The 19,861-nt window shown below is 32.9% G+C and overlaps 9 protein-coding genes across 9 annotated transcripts; 5 read left to right on the forward strand and 4 right to left on the reverse strand.

Moving 5' to 3' along the window:
• Positions 1-864: 864 nt before the first annotated feature.
• BX664DRAFT_363117 (cytochrome P450) lies at positions 865-2,455 on the forward strand (the record flags this gene model as incomplete). The annotated part of the gene is made up of 2 exons (XM_051548359.1): positions 865-1,201; positions 1,365-2,455. The coding sequence occupies 2 exons, from the start codon at positions 865-867 to the stop codon at positions 2,453-2,455; spliced, it is 1,428 nt and encodes a 475-aa protein (XP_051404410.1).
• A 222-nt stretch (positions 2,456-2,677) lies between these two features.
• Positions 2,678-4,840, reverse strand: BX664DRAFT_7898 (PSP1 C-terminal conserved region-domain-containing protein). The gene is made up of 2 exons (XM_051549742.1): positions 4,147-4,840; positions 2,678-4,070 (listed from the first exon to the last, which is right to left on the reverse strand). Exons 1-2 carry the CDS (start codon positions 4,662-4,664, stop codon positions 2,900-2,902), a joined length of 1,689 nt encoding a protein of 562 aa, XP_051404411.1. The 5' UTR covers positions 4,665-4,840; the 3' UTR covers positions 2,678-2,899.
• A 669-nt stretch (positions 4,841-5,509) lies between these two features.
• BX664DRAFT_344970 (uncharacterized protein) lies at positions 5,510-6,393 on the forward strand (the record flags this gene model as incomplete). Its single annotated transcript, XM_051547492.1, has 5 exons — positions 5,510-5,583; positions 5,646-5,769; positions 5,839-5,886; positions 5,958-6,004; positions 6,072-6,393. The coding sequence occupies 5 exons, from the start codon at positions 5,510-5,512 to the stop codon at positions 6,391-6,393; spliced, it is 615 nt and encodes a 204-aa protein (XP_051404412.1).
• Positions 6,394-6,440: 47 nt separating this feature from the next.
• Positions 6,441-8,054, reverse strand: BX664DRAFT_344971 (SMAD/FHA domain-containing protein; the record flags this gene model as incomplete). Its single annotated transcript, XM_051547493.1, has 8 exons — positions 6,441-6,460; positions 6,540-6,680; positions 6,743-6,874; positions 6,935-7,006; positions 7,103-7,239; positions 7,311-7,615; positions 7,685-7,722; positions 7,814-8,054. 8 exons carry the CDS (start codon positions 8,052-8,054, stop codon positions 6,441-6,443), a joined length of 1,086 nt encoding a protein of 361 aa, XP_051404413.1.
• A 170-nt stretch (positions 8,055-8,224) lies between these two features.
• Positions 8,225-10,483, forward strand: BX664DRAFT_319724 (AGC/YANK protein kinase). Its single transcript, XM_051542991.1, has 6 exons — positions 8,225-8,388; positions 8,503-8,884; positions 8,980-9,199; positions 9,283-9,402; positions 9,466-9,603; positions 9,670-10,483. Exons 1-6 carry the CDS (start codon positions 8,340-8,342, stop codon positions 10,129-10,131), a joined length of 1,371 nt encoding a protein of 456 aa, XP_051404414.1. The 5' UTR covers positions 8,225-8,339; the 3' UTR covers positions 10,132-10,483.
• A 325-nt stretch (positions 10,484-10,808) lies between these two features.
• BX664DRAFT_354357 (uncharacterized protein) lies at positions 10,809-11,985 on the forward strand. Its single transcript, XM_051547739.1, has 2 exons — positions 10,809-11,531; positions 11,616-11,985. The coding sequence occupies exons 1-2, from the start codon at positions 10,863-10,865 to the stop codon at positions 11,754-11,756; spliced, it is 810 nt and encodes a 269-aa protein (XP_051404415.1). The 5' UTR covers positions 10,809-10,862; the 3' UTR covers positions 11,757-11,985.
• On the reverse strand, positions 11,881-14,336 carry BX664DRAFT_319729 (Thiolase, N-terminal domain-containing protein). The gene is given in 11 exon segments (XM_051542992.1): positions 11,881-12,118; positions 12,188-12,257; positions 12,340-12,407; positions 12,494-12,648; positions 12,804-13,056; positions 13,181-13,283; positions 13,448-13,450; positions 13,462-13,554; positions 13,680-14,038; positions 14,116-14,157; positions 14,249-14,336. 11 exon segments carry the CDS (start codon positions 14,276-14,278, stop codon positions 12,068-12,070), a joined length of 1,227 nt encoding a protein of 408 aa, XP_051404416.1. The 5' UTR covers positions 14,279-14,336; the 3' UTR covers positions 11,881-12,067.
• Positions 14,337-14,809: 473 nt separating this feature from the next.
• Positions 14,810-17,871, reverse strand: BX664DRAFT_8030 (uncharacterized protein). The gene is made up of 10 exons (XM_051549744.1): positions 17,688-17,871; positions 17,167-17,631; positions 16,972-17,067; positions 16,628-16,876; positions 16,451-16,541; positions 16,047-16,354; positions 15,913-15,981; positions 15,733-15,835; positions 15,301-15,681; positions 14,810-15,216 (listed from the first exon to the last, which is right to left on the reverse strand). The coding sequence occupies exons 1-10, from the start codon at positions 17,724-17,726 to the stop codon at positions 15,152-15,154; spliced, it is 1,866 nt and encodes a 621-aa protein (XP_051404417.1). The 5' UTR covers positions 17,727-17,871; the 3' UTR covers positions 14,810-15,151.
• Positions 17,872-18,183: 312 nt separating this feature from the next.
• BX664DRAFT_319733 (uncharacterized protein) lies at positions 18,184-19,664 on the forward strand. Its single transcript, XM_051542993.1, has 4 exons — positions 18,184-18,425; positions 18,501-18,518; positions 18,591-18,634; positions 18,712-19,664. Exons 1-4 carry the CDS (start codon positions 18,284-18,286, stop codon positions 19,657-19,659), a joined length of 1,152 nt encoding a protein of 383 aa, XP_051404418.1. The 5' UTR covers positions 18,184-18,283; the 3' UTR covers positions 19,660-19,664.
• Positions 19,665-19,861: the final 197 nt, after the last annotated feature.

The following is a 19,861-nucleotide window of genomic DNA, read 5'->3' on the forward strand; positions in this document are numbered from 1 at the left end:
GCTTTTATTATACCAGATGGATGGACAATCAAGTAAATAAAAAAAAAAAAAAGAGATATTCAATGCGATCAACTGGATAACTACGCAATAGGGCTTCGATTGGACAAGAAAGGTAAGCTTATTGTGCAAAAACTTATATATTTTTTTTTATGATGGTCGATTCTGGTTTGGTTGTCTTCTCTCTTTCGCAAATGGTAGTGATCCAAAGTGACCTTTTCTTGTCTTAATCTTAGATAGCACTTAGATAGGGTATCATCTTTTTTTTTTCTTTTTTTTAATAAAGTCATATTCAAGTTTTTACCATTCCTATCATTGTCTCCTATATACACAATCGATCATCACTCAATCGACATAAATAAATAATTGAGATTCGATCATCACCACTTAATCATCGTATCTTATTTACCTATTGTTGCTACAGCATTCAAATCAATCACAAGTACGTATATACATCATTGAGTTAAGTTGATGGAAATCCTTCAAGTCACGCTTACCTTCTGTCCGTTCGCATCGGCTGGATAAGAAAGAAAATGGTAATCATATGTTCATCAGCCAGCTGACTTAACTCGGCCGCCGAATGATACTACATGATTAGAGTTAGTGGATCGACTTCGGGTTTTCAAACATCGGCTACCAAGGTGCGCGCCATTCCCAATAAAACCCTTTTACCGTAAGCTATTATTGTTATTATTTTTTTTTCTTTCTCTCATTCTCTCTTTCTCTATTACTTTTTATTTTAAAATCATCCTACTATTTTTATGAACGATGATTGAATCATCCTCTATAGAATGGGCAAAGAAAATCATCCAACAACCGATGATCATTAGTATCACTCTGGCAATGATGATTTTGACAGGTAAAAGGATGTATTCCTCCAAATCATCATCATCATCATCATCTGTTCCGGTAGTGCCTCATGCATTGCCACTGGTAGGTCATGCATTTGCTCTTTCTAAAAATCCTCGAAACTTTATTCTAAAAGCAAAACAACAATGTGGTCCCATCTTTCGGATTCAACTGCCCATGTTGTCTGGTTACGTTGTCACTGGTGACTATGTGAACGAAATCTTACGCGCTTCAAGACATCAGTTTAGTTTTCAAGAAGGTATCGATACCATTATTCCCTTGGGTCGTGTTACTCGATTGTCGTATGATCATAAATATAAAGGTGAGCCATACAGTCTTCGTGATCGAAATCCAGGTAATAAAAAAAAAAAAAAAAAGGTGAACTGTATCCCAAAAGAGGCAACACGTCTGGGGTTAAATGGAGGTGTCCTTTTTTTTTTTAATTCTTCTTAACATTTCCCTTTTCTTTTCCTTTTTTTTTTTTTTTTTTTTTTTTTTTTTTTTTTTTTTTTTGTCAGTGTCTTATCCTATCAAATACCACCTTGGTGCCAACAATCTTCATCACTTTTCGACTAGAATCCAAGAAGCATCCCATGAAGCCTTTGAACAAGAATTAGTCCTTGGTCCTGGAGAAACAAGACTTATCACAGTGTGGCCCATGATGACACGAATCATTGCAAGAATCTCATGTTTTTGTTTTGCAGGACGACAAGTAGCACATATACCAAAGTTTGTGGATAGCATGGCACAATTTACGCAAAAGATCATTATTGCTGGTACGTTTCTTAGTTTGTTACCGACATGGCTAGGGAATTATGTGGTACGACGGTTTTTATCCTTGGAAAAAGAAATCGATCTGTTTATGACGCACTTGACCCCTCAGTTGGAGCATCTGGAAGATAATGGATACGATGATGAAAAGGACATGACATACGGGGCTTGGTTATTGACACTTCCACGAAGGGATGGTTCCATCCGACCTGCTCAAGAAATCGCCTATCGGTTTAAGGATGTGGTGCTTGCCAGTGTCCATACGACTTCTCATTTTTTGACATTTGCTCTTCATGAATTGGCCTGTCGTCCTACCTTGGTTGAACATCTACGTCAGGAAATCAAAACGCTGCCTGCTGATCAACAACTCAATCCGTCGGTGATCAACGATCTGCCTCTTCTCGATTCCTTTTTCCGTGAAGTGTTACGCTACAATGTCGACTACTTGGGATTACATCACAAGGCTTTGCAAGACGTCCTCTTATCCAACGGTGCGGTAATTCCAAAGGGTGCATTGGTGTTTTGTGCTATGGATGACGCAAATACATTCCCTAACAACAGCAATGATCCTTCTTTAACATCATTTGATGCTTATCGATATTTGGACTCTGATCAACCTAGTACAACTACGACGATGCCTGGTTTTGTCACCTTTGGTTTTGGTCCTCATGCTTGTCCTGGTCGTTTCTTTGCTGTCATGGAAGTCAAGTACTCTATTGCCAAATTCGTTTCTCGCTACAATATGACCACTCTCTCTGGACAACGTGGAAAGGATGTTGTGATTATGGGTATGACTCGAAATCCTCCAAAGGACCCTATTCTTTTTGAAGGTATTTAACTAGATTAGTTTCCTTTTTTTTTTTTTTTTTTGTGATGTCTATGTAGTATAGTTCTCTTTTATCCTTCATCATTATTCAATTCATCTATTGACAATAAATTCTTTTGGTAGTAGTAGTAGTCGTTATTTCTTTTGAGGGGGGTTATAGATGATATTTATTAATTCTAATAATAAGTAGAAGAAGACTATTGAACTAGGAAAGTTGTGTGTTTGTATTCATACGTATGCTATTCTATACCAAAGTCATTATGGGAATGACAAGATGAAGTATGTGCATGTGTTGTGTGAGTATGTATGGAAAAGATGGATATATATATATATATATAAAAGGACGTTCCAAACAAAGCATGTCAAATGATGAACAAAAAAAAAAAAGGAAGGGGAAGGATAAAAATGTATATTATGTCTAAACTAGCACGGTATGACTGCAAAATTTGAAGAGGGTCAGGTCGTTTTCACAGAATTCACATCACACCTAGAATCAGAAAATCCAATGAAAAAAAAAAATATATAAGTTCTTTCCGTAGATTTTTTTTTTTTTTTTTTTGGTACATACATCCAAATCCGAGTCTTATAGAGCTTGAAAAGTTCACGTACCAATTCACGGAAATCCACACGACGATCGGCTACAAAATAAAACGTCAATTTGCGTCGATCCCATTGATATTCGGCATTGACGACACTAATATTGAGTTTGCGTTGTTGCACCTTGGTTTGACAAGTGCTCAGTGCTTTCAGTTCATCTTGGCTTTTCGACATGAGTAAAGATATTTCTTCAGGACGTGCAAGTCGGAATAATCGTTTGATACGAATGTCACTACGTTGTTGCGATGATGATGATGATGATGGTTGGTCCATCGTTGTATCTTCTTCCTGTGATTCTTGTTGTCGTTGTTGTTGAGTAAACGATGATAGTTGAGTAGAATTGATATTTTCCGTCGTCACTTTTCCTAAATCATGTCCTCGATCCGCTTCTACCATGACAAAATCACCTTTTTTCACCGCAGATAATGAAAAAAATAAATCCGTCCGTCCAGCCTTGAATTCCACCATATAAAACCGAGCTTCTTTTGGTATGGATTCCAATTTGACACCGCGTCCCATGTCTTCGCTTTTTGGTAAGGTATATAAAGATGTAGTTAGTGATGATGAGGATGAAGATGGTGATGTCGATTCCACTTGTGATTGTTGCTTCTGTTTCTGATGTTGTAGCTGCTTTGACTGCGGCTGTTGAGGTAAAGGTGAAGGTGTGACAGGATGATCTATAGAATCTGATAATCCTGCCGCAGCTACTTTTGCATATAACCCTTTCGAGTTGGTGGTTGATGTTGTTGATGAAGACATTGGTACTACTGGTGCAACAGTTGTTTTTGCTGCTGTCGTAGCCGCTGTAGTTGTGGTTATTGGTATTGCTGGTGTACTTGATGTTGTGGTTGTTGTCGCAGTTGTTGAAGGTATTGTCCTTGTTGGAGATGCTAAAGTGGATGTCGGTGGTACAGTTTGTGGGTTTGTAAGTTCATCGATCGAATTTTCCAAACTAGACATAACATATGCAGATTCATCCTGTTGAAAAGTTGGACCAGCCACGGAATGACGTCTTGAAAAAGCAATCAAACTAAAAACAGAAAAGAAAAAAAAAGTGAGTCTTTTTTTTTATTATTACTACTATTATTATTATTTGATAATAATACCTATCACTGGTACTATCTTTCACTGGGATAGGAGGCTGTTCAAGAGAAGGTTGTACTGAGAATCGTCGAGGAGGACCTAATCGTTCACGATCCATTGATGATAAAAAAGGTGTATATAAAGGAGCGGGTGCATGTTGATGAGAATTGGTAGGTTGATGAAGCCAGCGAGTAGTTGATTCAGAAGAAGTAGAAGATGGATACCAAATATCAAAAGCAGGAGCAGAAGATTTTGATCTTGTACGATGAAAAGCAGCCAACATTGAATCTTCATCAGTATCATCTTGATAGTGAGGATTATTGAAAAAAGGTGTACCAAATGGAGATGATGGTGGGATAGTATCCATAGTTTCTTCAGGCATAGTATATAAAGAAGTAGGTTTGTTGTGTTTATTGATATAATGTTGTTGTTGTTGTTGATAATGCCAAGGATCTAAAGTTTCTCTATTATCACCTTCAATAGAATAAGACATACTTCTTTGTTCACGAAAAACTGGTTCTTTAGAGACTTCTGGCAACATTGGGACGGAGGCAATATCTGGGTAATCGGAGAACAAAGAAGGCGTGGTCAAAGAAGTTTCCAAAGGGTAAGGAGAAGCTACTGAAGAGATGAAGGAATGCTGACCAGTTGAAAGAGAAGGACTCCAAGGAGGAGGAGGAGAAGATAATGGTGAAGTCCATTTGGTTGAAGTAAGAGTATGAGGAATACGAGAGTCGGTAGTAACTGCTGAGTTTCGTTGTAGAGCATAATCATGAAATCGAGGAATAGGTTGTTGCGTGGCACAGTGCGTGAGTAACGGTGGTTGTCCTGAGTTTGTTGAAGGTGATCCAATAGGTTGTAATGCTGTCAAGTTATTTTGGTTATTCAATTTCTCAAACTGATCCGTGATATCCTAACAAATGTATTATATATATAAGTAAATATATATATATATATATATATATATAAAAAGAAAAAAAGAAAAAAAAAGTATAAGAAACAAAAGGAATGATGTTAAAACATAATACAAAAAAGGAGCCATAATAAGATAATGAATATAAAAAGAGAAAAAAAAATAATATATCCATTATTCAAATAGACCAATATCTTTTTTTCTTTCTTATTTCTTTTCAAAATAAATAGTTTGAATTACCAATTGATTAGGTGGTTGTGTCATGATTGAACACTTAATAAAATATGAGAAAAAAAGAAGAAGAAGGAGGGAAAAATAAAATAAAAAAAGAAAAAGTAAGAGAAAAGGAAGGAAATATGTTGATGAGCGTGCTGAGTTTGAAGTTTTCAATAAGTAATTGTATCAATTGTTGAGAATTAGGTTTTTTTTTTTTGTTTTTTTTTTCTTTCTCCTTTGTTATTAATATATGTATTATGGATACTGAACTCGAAATTAATACAGAAGGAACTGCTGCCAAAATATTAGTAGAAACTATTTCTCATAAAAGGTTCAGTTTTATTAAATATATATATATATTATAGAACTCATTTATTTTATTTTGTATTACAGGTTCATCACTGTCTGGAATCGCCAAACTCAGTTTAAGGATGGTCGTATTATTGAATGGGATGTTGTAGGTCATCATACACCATATCCTACTTTTGTTGTAGTATTTACTTTTAACACAAAAACGGTAAGATAATAGAATGAAAAATAATAAAAAAAGAAAAGTTTATTTATATTATTTTTCTTCTTATTTTAGAAAACCACCTCTATTTTGAAAGAATATGCTCAAGGAACGAATGAAATAGTAAGTTAAGACTTTTTTTATTTTATATTCCTCATTCTAATTATATATATATATATATATATATATATTAGAAATATACCTGTGTTGCTGGTTCTGTAGATCGACGAAAACATCAAAGGTACCTTTCAATATATATAGTATAAGGGGAGAACTAATATATTATTAATAATTCCTTATTATTGTAGTCCATTAGAATCAGCACAACACGAACTATCAGAAGAAGCACGATTGACAGGTGGTGAATGGATATGTTTATTACCAGAAGGACAAAAAGATGGTATTAGTGAATTGAAATGGGGACGTAATCGATTTGTACCTTATCTTTGTATTGATCCACAACAAGATAACGAACCACGACAACGAGATGAAGAAGAATGTATACAAGTTGTCAACAATGTAGAAATAGATGATTTGAAACGTTTTATTACAAAAGGGGAAATGATGCTACCTAGTGTACAAACATCGTGGATGGCATTGGAATATTTGTCTAATCTAGGGCTATTGTAATATATATATGTCGTTTTTATAGAATGGGCTTAGTGATTTTAACTAGTTTAACCAGACGAGCATGATCCTAAAAAAAAAAAAAAAAAAAATTGTAGTTTAGTTTATTGTTTTTTTTTTTTAATAAAAAAAAATCATATCTTTTTGACTTACCTTTTCCAATCGTTTCAGTTCTTTTTGTAATGTATATATGGATGTTGATTTCTCTTTTGATGTTTTATTAAGTTGATCCATATATGTATCCAAATCCTCGTCATTTCCAGCTTGACTTTTTCCCTTGGCATCCTCATCTATCAAAATAGAAATAATAAGAATCATCTTTCTTCGTTTCTTTCTCGCTTTCCTTATTTACCTTCCAATTTTCTTTTTTCCAATTTTTCCTGGATGATCTTGATTCGTTTTTCAGTTTCCTGTTGCTGTTTGATTAAATCTTCGTGTGTTTCTGCCTTTTTTTCCTTTTTGATTGCTTTTCTTTTCTTTGTATCTATGACAAATAATTTCAGTACACTCTTTTCTTATTAAATCCTCTTTTTTAATGAATTACCAGTCTTATCATATAGTTCTTCCTCACTATCATCATCCCCAAACATGATTTCCAAGTCCTTCCTTCGACGTTCTAAAAAAGAAAAAAAAAATTATAATATAGCCAGTGAGTTTATTTGTTAAGGTGATACAAAGTTATTTTCATGCCTATCATTGTTATGAAACTTACTTGCATCAGCTATAGCCATTTTTTCTGATTCAAGAGATAATAATTGAGCATCACCTGTTGTAGGTTGACGAATGTCACCAGTTTTTTCATCTACTTCTTCTTGATCTTCTTCTTCCACAGCATCTTCTTGGAAACCCCTATACAAAAAAAAAAAAAAAAAAAAAAAAAGACGATATAATCTCCAATTTATAATCATGATTTCTCTTACCAATTGATGCCTTCATCTTGATCACTTTCAACAACATGTTCAACATCTGCAGCTCGTGTTCGATGTCGTAATAGTATTTCTTCTTCTTCTTCCAATTCATCGTCCGTACGAGGTTTTTCTGTTTCAAAAATATAAAGTCGTGTACTTTCACCAAATCGAATTTGGTCACCAGTATGTAAAGGTTCATATGTCCTTGGTGGGATTTTTTTCTTATTCAATTGACATCCATATGAACTATCTAAATCGTATAGGAAAGCTTGACCTTCTTCGTTGAATTGTATTACAGCATGATACCTAGATAATGACTATCATATATAAAGAAAATGAATAAAATAAATATAAAAAAAAAGAGTTATTGATAGATTTTAACGTACAGGATGTTCCATAATTATATCACATAGAGGTAGGCGACCTATAAGAAAAGACCAAAATAATAATAATAATAATAATGGGTTGAATAATCTATAACTACGTTTCTTTTTTTTTTTTTCTCTTGTTATTACCAATTGTAATGACATCTTTTCGAGGACCTTGAATCTTATCAATACTAACACCACCTTTCAAAACTTCCAAAGAGTAATCAAAACACGCGACAGCACCCCACGAAGGTTTGTCATATTTGAGTGGAGGAGGTTGTGGCTGTGATTGTTGTTGTTCAGAAATAGCTACTTCTGGTACAGAGGTAGTTGGCTTTTTTGTACGGGGAGCAGGGACAGCAAAAGGTTTTTTAAATGGATCGGCCATTTTATGTATGAAAGACGAGAAAAAAAAAAAAAAAAAAGAAAAAAAAAAAAGAAAAAGCAGTTATAACCGGACATTGAAAACACATTAGAGCACGTCTACGTTTGATGGTCTCCCTTTTTTTTTTTTTTTTTTCTTTCTTTCTTTATCTTCTATCTCATATCATTGTTCTTTTCTTCCTTTTTTTTTTTTCTCTTTCTATATTTAGAGATATAGAGATATATATTATAATATAATATATATATTGTATATATAAATACAAATAGACATATACCAACAATATAGACTATGGGTGCCATTTGCTGTACACCTGAAGAATTAGACTTTGGAAAAGAAGGTAAAGAAAAAACGAAAAGGATAAACTTATTTTTTCTTTTCAACATCAAAGATATATATATTTCTGTTTTGTTATATATTTTAAAGTGTTAATCCTTTTTTTTTTTTTTTGTAGTTGAACTTGCACACTTTTATCTCTTACGTGTGATTGGTAAAGGTGCTTTTGGCAAAGTTAGAATAGTACAACATCGTCAAACTGGAAGGGAATATGCGTTAAAATATATCAGTAAGCCACGATGTATAGAATTAAATGCTACACATAACATCATAGCCGAACGACGACTTTTGGAATCAATAGAACATCCTTTGATTGTCAATATGCGGTATGCTTTTCACGATGAAGAAAACCTATTCATGGCTTTGGATCTCATGCTAGGTGGTGATCTACGGTTTTTATTGGATCGCTATGTCACACTTAAGGAAATGCAAGTACGATTTTATATTGCTGATATTATTTGTGCTTTGGAATATTTACATCGACGAAGGATAGCTCATAGGTAAAAAAAAAAAAAAAAAGGTATTCATTAGAATCCGATGATTTAGAGATCTAATGATTTGAATCAAAACTCATTATTATTATTATTATTATTAGGGATATTAAACCTGACAATATACTTTTGGATGAAAAGGGTCATGCTCATCTATCGGACTTTAACATTGCAACCCAATTCTATCCTAATAAACTGATACGATTCTCTCGAGCTGGTTCATTGGCTTATATGGCTCCTGAAATTGTTGGGAAACAAGGCTATTCCACTTTTGTCGATTGGTGGTCACTTGGTATTACTGCTTATGAATTACTATTTGGCAATGTAAAATTAACTATATATAATATATATATATGCATATATTAGATCTAAACATAATAATTTTATTTTTTTTTTTATTTTATTAGAGACCTTTTACAGGAACAAATAGTGATGAAGTAGTACATTCTATATTACATGATAAAGTATCGTTTCCTCCAGACGCTTTGGAATTGATTAGTCAAGATTGTTTGGATGTAATCAAAGGGGTAAGAATAATAGGTATCCATATTTATTTATCTCTCAGTAACTTTTTTTTTTATTCCACACAGTTACTAATCAAATCACCAAATCAACGCTATGGATGTGGTCCTAATGGTATCTCAAAATTGAAGAAACATCCTTGGTTCAATGGTTTAGATTGGCAAGCATTGATAGAAAAAACAGCAATTCCACCATTCAAACCCAATGTAAGCGCAAGTAAAAAAAAAAAAAAAAAAAAAGGATCATTATTAATATAATTTATATTACACAAGACGGATGAATCCAACTTTGATGCAGTACATGAACTTGAAGAGCTATTATTGGAAGAAGTACCATTACGTCCTCATAAAAAATTGGTTAAAACAAGTATGGATATTCCTCAACCAGAAACAGAAGAAAGTCGACATCGACAATGGATGGATGAAAAGTTTTTACCCTTTGATTATACCAAAATCGGCATTCGTGATCACAATCTTTCCTCCATCACAACAACAGCTACAACGACACAACTAACATCTTCATCACCTGCAAAAATAGAAGGGGTATCATCACCAATGGATAATGAAACTACTGGTACAGGAAGCAAAGGAATGGCCGGTACTAGACTATTACGGCGAATGGGAAGTGCTCTGGATCAATATGATCAACATAAATACAAAGCAAAAGGATATGTACTGACACCCAATGAAGATGATGGTCCCTCTAGTATATCTGAAACCGACAAGTGTTTATAGTTTAGTCATATATAAATAGAAAAAAAAGAAATAGAACTACTACTAATAATAAAACATCATTTTATATTCATTTTTTTTTTACATATATTTTGTGATTTTATATTCCTTTTTGTTTGTTTGTTTGTAGACCCTGATCATTCATCAAAAGGGAGTGAAGGACCAAAAGAGGGATTCATTTTATTTGCTAGATAGACTTGAATCCATCATAATAAACGTCAAAAAATAAAAAATGATGAAGAGGGGAAGTAGGAGGAAATTGTTTATCCAATAGATAGCAAAAGCTCCTTTTCTTTAAAGAGGGACATGAGGAGATGTTGGTTACTTTCTTTTTTTTTTTTTTTTTTTGTTATGAATGGGCTGTGTAAAAAAAAAAAAAAAAAAAAAAAAAAAAAAAAAAAAAAAAGAAAAAAAAAAGACTTTTGTTCATCCCTTAAACTCCTTGAAATCGTATTACACGGATCATCCAAGGACACGGAGAATCACAAGGTAATATAAACAAAAAAAAAAAAGATGGCTTTTACTGTAATGAATTTTTTTTTTTTCTCCTTCCCTCCCTTTTTCATTGATGTTTGATTCCGTTTTGCATGATTGGCGGAGTTCACTTTTTTATTTTTCTTTGTTTCCCCAGGGGGTCCAAGAAGACTCATTTCTCCCCTTTTTTTCACAAAGGATATAAAAAAAAAAATCAATTTCATTTTTCTTTTTTTTTTTATTATTATTATTCTTCAAAGATGCCTCCTTCCATGCCTGAATTCAGTTCTTCTTTTAATCATAATAAACAAAAATCATCACAAGAAAGACGACCTTCCGGTTCTTCGTCATCTAGTCATGAAAATGTATCACCATCACCACCAACGATGCAGGAAATCGACACGGTACGACAGACATGGGAAAGAGTGTGTGAACGACGACATATGTATGATGATCCCAGTGTATCAGCAGCACATGCCTTTGGTCTTTGTTTCTTTACTGCCTTGTTTGCCCTTGATCCTTTGTTGAAATCCACATTTGGTAATGTCTTGCAACAAGCACGCGCTCTAGCCGAGATCATGGCTTATTTGACCCGATCACCCTCCATCAAAGGTCAAGTGGGCCCATTAAGAGATCAAGCTGACATGACACGTCAATACGATCCAGATGTGTGTCCTTTCCATCAACCTTTGGAAGAAAAATTTCAACAGCAACCTGATCAGCAGGAGAAACAAAAGAAACGCTTACAAGAACATCAGCAAGAAACTCAATGGTTTGCTTACAAGTTACGTGAGGTTGGTATCCACTATGTGGAGGATTATGATCTGATGCCTGCTCAATTGGATTCTATTGGTCCTGCTTTGATGACTGCTCTCAAAGCTCGTTTGAAAGATGAATTTACCCCTCATATTAAACAAACTTGGACAAAGGTAAAAAAAAAAAAAAAAAAAAAAAAAGTCAACATCCACCTCTTTTTTTTTTGATATTCATCTATTTACTTACTTTGATTTTAGGTATATACTTTTACTTTTCATCATATGAAAACAGGTATGGATGCTCATATGGCCTACCATCGTCGTGCTAAAAGATTATCTTCTGGTTCCTATTGTTCCGTTGAAGCCGGTGAAACCAATGGTGTTTGTACGATTCAGTAGTCCCTACACTCATACTTTTTTTCTATATACCATAGTTTATCAACACATTATATTTTAGTTGATCATCACACAAACACACACACACATATATATATACAGTCTTTTACATGAACGTTTTGATAACGTTTTGTCAAAGTTGTCCTTTATTTCATTTTTTTTTTCTATTCTACCAATACAAAATAAAAAAAGAAAAATTATACTATAAAAGGTACATTGATGAATCAATCATAAAAAAAAAAAAAAGAAGATTTCTACTAAATGATGACGATCAATAAGGGAATCAAGAATAAAAGAAAACAAAGAAGAAGAATTTATTCCTTTTGGATGATAATTGAGGAAGCAGCACCACCACCGTTACAAACCTAATGTGAATAAATAATAATAAACCTGTAAGAAACTCAAACTTCTTTTGCATGTGTTCATCTACTTACAGCCGCAGCACCGAATTGACCTGATTTCAATAGATGAGTCAAAGTCACAACAATACGAGAACCAGAAGAACTAGAAGAAAACGAATAAATAAAATTAGTAAAAAAAAAAAAAATGGCTGTGTTTTTTTTTTCCTTTTGTTAAATGACTTTACCCAATAGGATGACCCAAGGCAACGGCACCACCTGCAATGTTCACTTTACTAGGATCAAGACCAAGAAGCTGAATAATAATGATGATAATAAAGTTAGCATGATATAACTCCTTTGCCACACTTTCCCCTTTCCTTTTCTTCTTCTTTTGCTTACTTGTTCATTGACGCGAGCAACTACACTGAAAGCTTCATTCAATTCAAACAAACTGATATCATTGATGGATAAACCAGCCTTTTCAAGGGCAATGGGTAAAGCTTTGCTTGGAGCAATAGTGAAATCAATTGGAGCACAAGCAGCATCAGCAAAAGCTATCCAAGAAATAGAAAAAAAAAATTAATACAACCATATTAATCAAATAAAATCAAACTAATCAAACTAAAAAAAAAAAATTCTATCTCCTGTTCTAGTATTTCAACCTCAAAAATAGAAAAAAAAAAAAGGGGGGGAGAGGCGATAAACTTACAAACAATACGAGCAAGAGGCTTGACACCTAATTCTTGAGCTTTTTGACGAGTCATCAAAACCAAAGCAGAAGCACCATCATTCAAAGTACTAGCATTAGCAGCGGTCACAGTACCATCCTTCTTGAATACAGGACGAAGACTTGGTACCTTATCAAATTTGACATTCTTGAATTCTTCATCTACTTTGACAATCACTTCACCTTTACGAGACTTGATGGTCACAGGAGCAATTTCATTGTCAAAGACTCCAGACTATTGAAGAAAAAAAAATACATATATGAAGGAGTTAATAAACATAAAATTCTATTTCTGTATAACTCAGCCTCATCCCCTCCTTTGCATTAAAGTTTTTTCTTTCTCTTCTTCTTCTTCTTACCTCCCAAGCTTTGGCAGCACGAGTATATGATTCAATAGCATGCTTATCTTGATCTTCACGGGTAATGTTGTAATTGGCAGCAGTGTTTTCGGCACAAGATCCCTAATTAAATTTAAAATAGAATAATGATTTGATTAAAAAGAATTGATTGAATCCTTATCCTCTATTATACTAGTCATTTACCATGCTATCATCAAACAAAAAACAAAAAAAAAAAAGACAGAGATGAATGTCAGTTCATAGATATACATATCTTTCACTTCATCTATGATTTCACTTACTGAATTTGATTATAAACATCCCAAAGGCCATCTTTGATAATAGAATCCAATAGTTGTTGATGACCATAGGCAGCATTACGAGGAGCATAGAATCTGAATATCAAAAAAGAAAAAGTGAGATTAGAATGTGTCATTATCATGTGCATTCCAAGATCGACTTTAGTCCCCGCAATTGCCCGGGAACCTCATCTTTTAAAAAAAAAAATCTATATACTTACGGAGCATTGGACATGCTTTCCATACCACCAGCAACCATGATATCACGATCACCCAAACGAAGAGATTGAGCAGCCAACATGATGGATTTCATACCAGAGGCACAAACCTTATTGATGGTAGTGGCTTCAGTGGATTCAGGGCATCCAGCAGCCAAGATAGCTTGACGAGCAGGAGATTGACCTAAACTAGCTTGAATGACATTACCAAAATATGCTTCTTGAACATCGTTGGCTTGGATCCCGGCCTTTTCAATAGCAGCACGAGCAGCAATACTACCCAATTGAGGAGCACTGAGACTTTTGAGTGCACCACCAAAACAACCTACAGGAGTACGCACAGCACTAGCAATCACAACATCCTAAGAATATATAAAATATATATATATAAATAAATATAGAGTTTCTCTCTCTCTCTTTTTTTTTTTTTTTTGTTTACATTAAGACCTTGGGTAGTGGTAGCAAAGGTACGGCGTTGAACCTATAAAAAATATAAGAACATTAGAAATAAAGTATAACATGGATAATAAAACAAAAAAAAAAGTTGTGTTGTTTATAAATTGATGACTTACAGAGAGAAGGGAATGTCTGGCAGCAAACATGATAATATCAATCAATAGAAAGAGAGGTAAAAGAAGAACAAGAAGAAGAAAGAAAAATAAAAAAAGATAGAGGAAGAAAGAAAAAAAAATAAGTAAAATTGAATATTTCCCACGGCCAAAAGATGGACGGCGGCTGAAAAGGCGGCAGAATGATTTGTCAAAGCAATTCTTTTTAGCTAAATCTACATGAGACTAAATAATTTCTTCTTTTTATTCATCAAGATTAAAAAAAAGGAAGGGAAAAGAATGAAAGAATACAATAAAAGAATGGTATGGACTTGAAAAGAAAAAAAGAAGGAATGGATAGTACTGGAAAGGACTGAATCATAATAATACGAGGGAATATATGTACGATGAATGATGAATAAAAATAATAATAATAATAATAAAAAAAAAGGCTTTGAATGAGAACAAACTAATGATAAAAACAATACTTAATAATAAGAATAAGAATAATAAGAATAAGTGTGAGATAAATAATAAAATAAATTGTAATGAAAAAAAAAAAAAGAAATCAGGATAATGGAACACCTTCGCCTTCAAAAAGTAATTTTTCAATCCAATAAAGAAGAATTTCCAATAACTTGCTTTTTCCTCCACCTTGTTGACTAGCAGCAGCTACAAGAGCTTGTTCCCAACTACCTGGAGGTCCATTTTCAATCAAAAAAGTAGATGTCACTATCCCAAAGATATACACAAGTAGGGTATATATGGCAAATGTAGCTGTACTCGTAATCAATTTGTCATTTTGTTGTCGATTCATTGTTGTTGTTCTACTATTGATCGTCAAGCTGTTATTTCGTTGATGATGAAGAGTAGCTGTTGCTACAGAAGTTGCCTAAATATGAGAGAGAGAGAGAAAAAAAATAAATATTAATAAATCATATCTATACATGAATATGTTGAATTTTGTGTTACATTGTGTAGATCAAATACTTCTATAAAAAGAAAAATCAAAAAAATATTAGTTAATTAAATATTCTTTTTCTATTTCTTTTTCTATTTCTTTTTAATTTTTTTACCTCGTTTCTTTCCCATATCTAATTTCCTTCCTCGAATACGTGATTGAGACCAAACATCTGTCAATTGTTGTGAAAATCTTACTGATCGATTGTTCTTGTTGATAGATCTTGATCCTGATTGTGTTTTGACTACATTTTCCTTGTTAGTACTATCGTTGTTACTATTGTTGTTATCTTTTTCCTCTTCTTTGTTGGCATTGATCGGTAATGCTGCAATATAAGGTTCGATAGTTGTACTGATATCCATGGTAGTAAAATCATCCATTGATAACGGTCGTGTTAATCCTTCTTTGTTTTTTGTTTGTAAATCAGCTAATTCTGTCACCAAAAGTCTGTTTTCGGATTCCAACACTTTTTTCAAATGCGATAATTCATCCTTGACTATAGAAAAGAGATGGATTAGTAACAAAAAAGAATGTAACATATATATACCTCTGTCAAGATCTTCCATGGCCTCAGTTGCTCGTGACTTGTAATAATTCTTTTCATTTTCTGCAGATTTCAGTCGTTCTTCAGTTTGTTGCATTTGTTGAATCTTAATTGAAAGGAGAAAATAAAAGTTGAATAAAAATACAATTCCCTCTCTTATCAAATCTTTTTTTTTTATTTTACCTTTTCTAAAGCTTTTGCAACTTCATTTTCCTTCAATTGCAATTGACCTTCCAATTCTGCTTCCAAAGACTAAATACATATACGGAAAAAGAAAGATCAACACACAGACTTATATCAATAGACATGTTATTTACCTCGATCAAATTTGAAGTATCCATATAACCAGAAGAACGTTGTTCATATCGAGCTTGATCCAAATCACATTTCAAACTATCGATGACTTGTTTTAGTCGTTCATTTTCTGATCGTTGTTCAGCCAGCTGTGTATGAGTATGATGTGATGTTGCTAATTCTCGTTCCAAATCCTTTTGTAGTGATTCTAAACGATTTCGTTCTTCGGTAAGTTGCATAAATTCATGATGGAAACTGCTAAGAAAAGCTTCTGCCTTTTGTAAATCGAGTTCCTTTTGCTTGAGTAATTCTTGAAGTTTCTGAGTTTCCCCTATTATATATATATATATATATAGAAAAATGTTATTCAATGGTTAATAATCACGTGTATAAAATATTTATGAAGGAGTAAAAATCATCTTATTACCGCATTTTTCATCAAATAACGTTTTGATGGATAAATAAACTTGTTTTTGATCAGTTTTTGATTGTTGAATAGTATCAATATGAGATTCCAGCTATTTTGAATATAAATATAGTTTTAAAAAAAAAACGATAATACAAAAAGACAGAATAATTTTTCTTTTTCTTTGGATTTCATTACCATACTGATTTGCTCCAAACTATTGATTTCCTTTGTCTTGTATTCTAAAAGTTCACGTTTTTGCTTATTGACTTGATTGGTCATATCGTCCACTCGATTTTGCAATACAAGAATTCGATCTTCATTGTCACGTGTCATAGAAGCCAGACTTTTTTCACTAAGTTTCAATCTTTGTGTCAAAGCAAGAGATCTACGATAACATTGAGCGAATTCATCATCTTCCATATCATCATCGCTATCGTTTGATATCTATGTAAAAGAAAGAGAAAAGGAAAAATGATAAGTAATAAGACTATGGCGAATATCATGCTAGTTATTTTCTTATTTTTTTTTTTTTTTTTTACATCTTGATCCATTTTTGAAATCAGCTGTTGGTTTGAATTTTCCTCTTGTGTAATACCCAATGGCTCGGGACCATCATCCATAGTATCCATCATTGTCTAAGTAAGATAAAAAGAGAGAGAGAGAGAGAGAAGAAATATAAGAAAGTTATAAAAGAAAAATATAGATGCTTCTTTCTTTTTTTTTTTTGTTTTTACACTGTGATCATAGTCAGTAGTGATGGTTTGTGTAGCATTCATACTAGCAGTAGAGAGACGACGTTTCCAAGTAGTAGAACTGTTTGGTTTCAGAGGAGCAGAAGTACGTGGAAGTGTAGATAATTTAGAAGTAGGAGCTGAGACAGATGCAGTAGGAGATGGTGCAAAGACCAGTTTAAGTAAATTCAAGATATCATCGGGAGTCATTTCCAAGTCGGGAGTGGTTAAAGTATAAGGTTGTATTGCCTTTTTTTGAAGTGGAGTCAATAGTATAACGTCATGTTCTTGTTCATAAGCGTCAATCACCATTAAAAGATCTTTTGTTGCAATGACGCCAGGTCTGTTGTTATTTCGTTCCTGATGTTGTTCCACGAGACGTTTAAATTGTACCTTTAAAACAGCAAAAGGTATGGGTCGAGAAGATCCACCAGTAGATATTGAACGAGAAGGTGAAGGAGAAGGTGTCTAATAAATAGATATTAGTAAAACATTTATATAATAATAACGATAATAAGTTTTACCTCAACAGAGTCAAGGATATCTATATCCATTGCCATCATGGTTGAAATTGTATGTATATATATAAATATATATATATCTATATATATATATATGTAAAAAGGTATATGTACGTAATATATATAGATATATATATATATATATAAAAAGAGGTATCAAAAGGAGAAAAAGAACACAAAAAAAAAAAATTGAAGTAAAAAGAAAAAAGAAAGAAAAAAATAAAATTGCAAGAAGCCTAATTTTGTTGTTTTTTTCTGGTTTGAAACACAGCATATTCACGTTCATTGAGACCCCTTATGGAAATACTTTTCATATTTTTCAATCATGTTGTCTTGGTAACAAAAAATTATAATGAACAGCCAATTCCTTTTTCTTTTTTCTTTTTTTTTTTTTTTTAAGAATTCCCATTGTTGTCTAGATACTTACACCCTCGGAGTAAAATGAATTGCATAATAATCATCTCAAAATGAGATTCTTTTTCATTCGTTGCGGTTATTTAAAATAAACAGGAAAAGGACAACAAATAAAAAAAAAAAAATTATCAGTACTTTTCTTCTTTTTTTTTTCTTTTCTTTTTTTATTCTCTTACTTATCAACTATGAATGAACCAAACTTTACTAATCAACAAAACTGGCTTGATAACTTGACAATAGAGCCTCAAACTCTCTTAACAAATGAAGTTGATAAGAGAAAATGGGACTCTTTACAAGATTTTCCAAATGCTATCACTAAACATTTTCGTAAGTCTACTTGTATTCATTTTTATTCTTTTCTTATCTTCCTTTTTCTTTTCTTTTTTTTTTTTTTTTATTTAGATAGTGGAAGTGATAATGGTAATAATAATAATAATAATTAACTATATATAGTCATTCCAATATTGAAAACCTTTTCTCAATTTACTTTAGATACACTTTTACAGACAAACAAACAAACTGATGATGAATCAAACGTAAGTATTAAAAAGAAGAAGAAGCTTATAAACATAACCATATACTGAAATCATTTCTTTCCACCTAATTAACTTAGCTGTCACCTAGTGAACTACAAAGGAAACGAAAGGAACAAAACCGAATAGCACAACGAGCATTTAGGGAACGAAAAGAACGCTATGTCAAGGAATTAGAAGAAAAAGTGGCTCAATTGGAAAAGGACCGTATCAACGAAATGAAGACTTTACAAGACGAAAATAAACTATTACATCAACGTGTAAAAGAAATGGAAACCGAAATTTATACTCTTAAAGGTGCCGAACGAGCTTTCGAACGATCTATTCAAAAGTTACGAGAAGCTGGTATTCAGTTACCAGTAGATACAACAACTGATTCCGGGCATTTACCTACTAGTCCACCAGTGGATTCAAATGAAGCACCATCACCTTTTGATCCTTCTTCTTCTATAACAACAACTTCATCAGCAATAGTAACAACACCAACCAACAATCAATGGCATTCTTCTCCATTTATGGACTCATCTCCTTATTCAGCATCTTCCTCTTCCATGACACCATCATCACCTTTATATGATCTATCAAATGAACGAGTATATGATGATCATCAACAAAATAACAACAATAACAGCAATGATGATAACAGCAGTAATGACAACATTCAACTTGATCATCCTTCTCTAACAACATATTTGCCTCCTCACATATCAGAAACAACAACAACAAATCTGCATGATCAGCATCAAGAAATAATGGGCTTTGCACAAAATGAAACTGGTCGATTCAACCATCAAGTCGACCCTCGAATTGAACAAGGCGCAAAAACCATACCATGTGACCGAATGTGGGAAACGCTACAAGAACATCCGAATATTGATATGTTTGATATGGATACATTATGTGTGGAACTTCAAAAAAAGGCAAGATGCTCTGGCTCTGGTGCGGTGATCTTGGAAGAAGATTTTATCGATGTACTGAAACAACATGAAGATTCTCTCAAGGATAATACAAAAAAAAATGTAGTTTAGTTTAGTTTTTTTTTTTTTTTTTTTTTTTTGTTTTGTTTTTTTTACTTTGTTATGATCAATAAAAAATTCACTTTTTTTTAAAGAGTATTTATGTGTATGAATCAAACAGTAAAAAGATGATATTTAGTTTAGAGGACGACAGTAGAGACAATGAGAACCGGGGAATGTTCGCGCGCATGTTATACAATATAAGAATGAAACA

This window comes from Halteromyces radiatus (genome assembly GCF_025201355.1).
Source record: "Halteromyces radiatus strain CBS 162.75 chromosome Unknown BX664scaffold_1, whole genome shotgun sequence".
Lineage (NCBI taxonomy): Eukaryota > Fungi > Mucoromycota > Mucoromycetes > Mucorales > Cunninghamellaceae > Halteromyces > Halteromyces radiatus.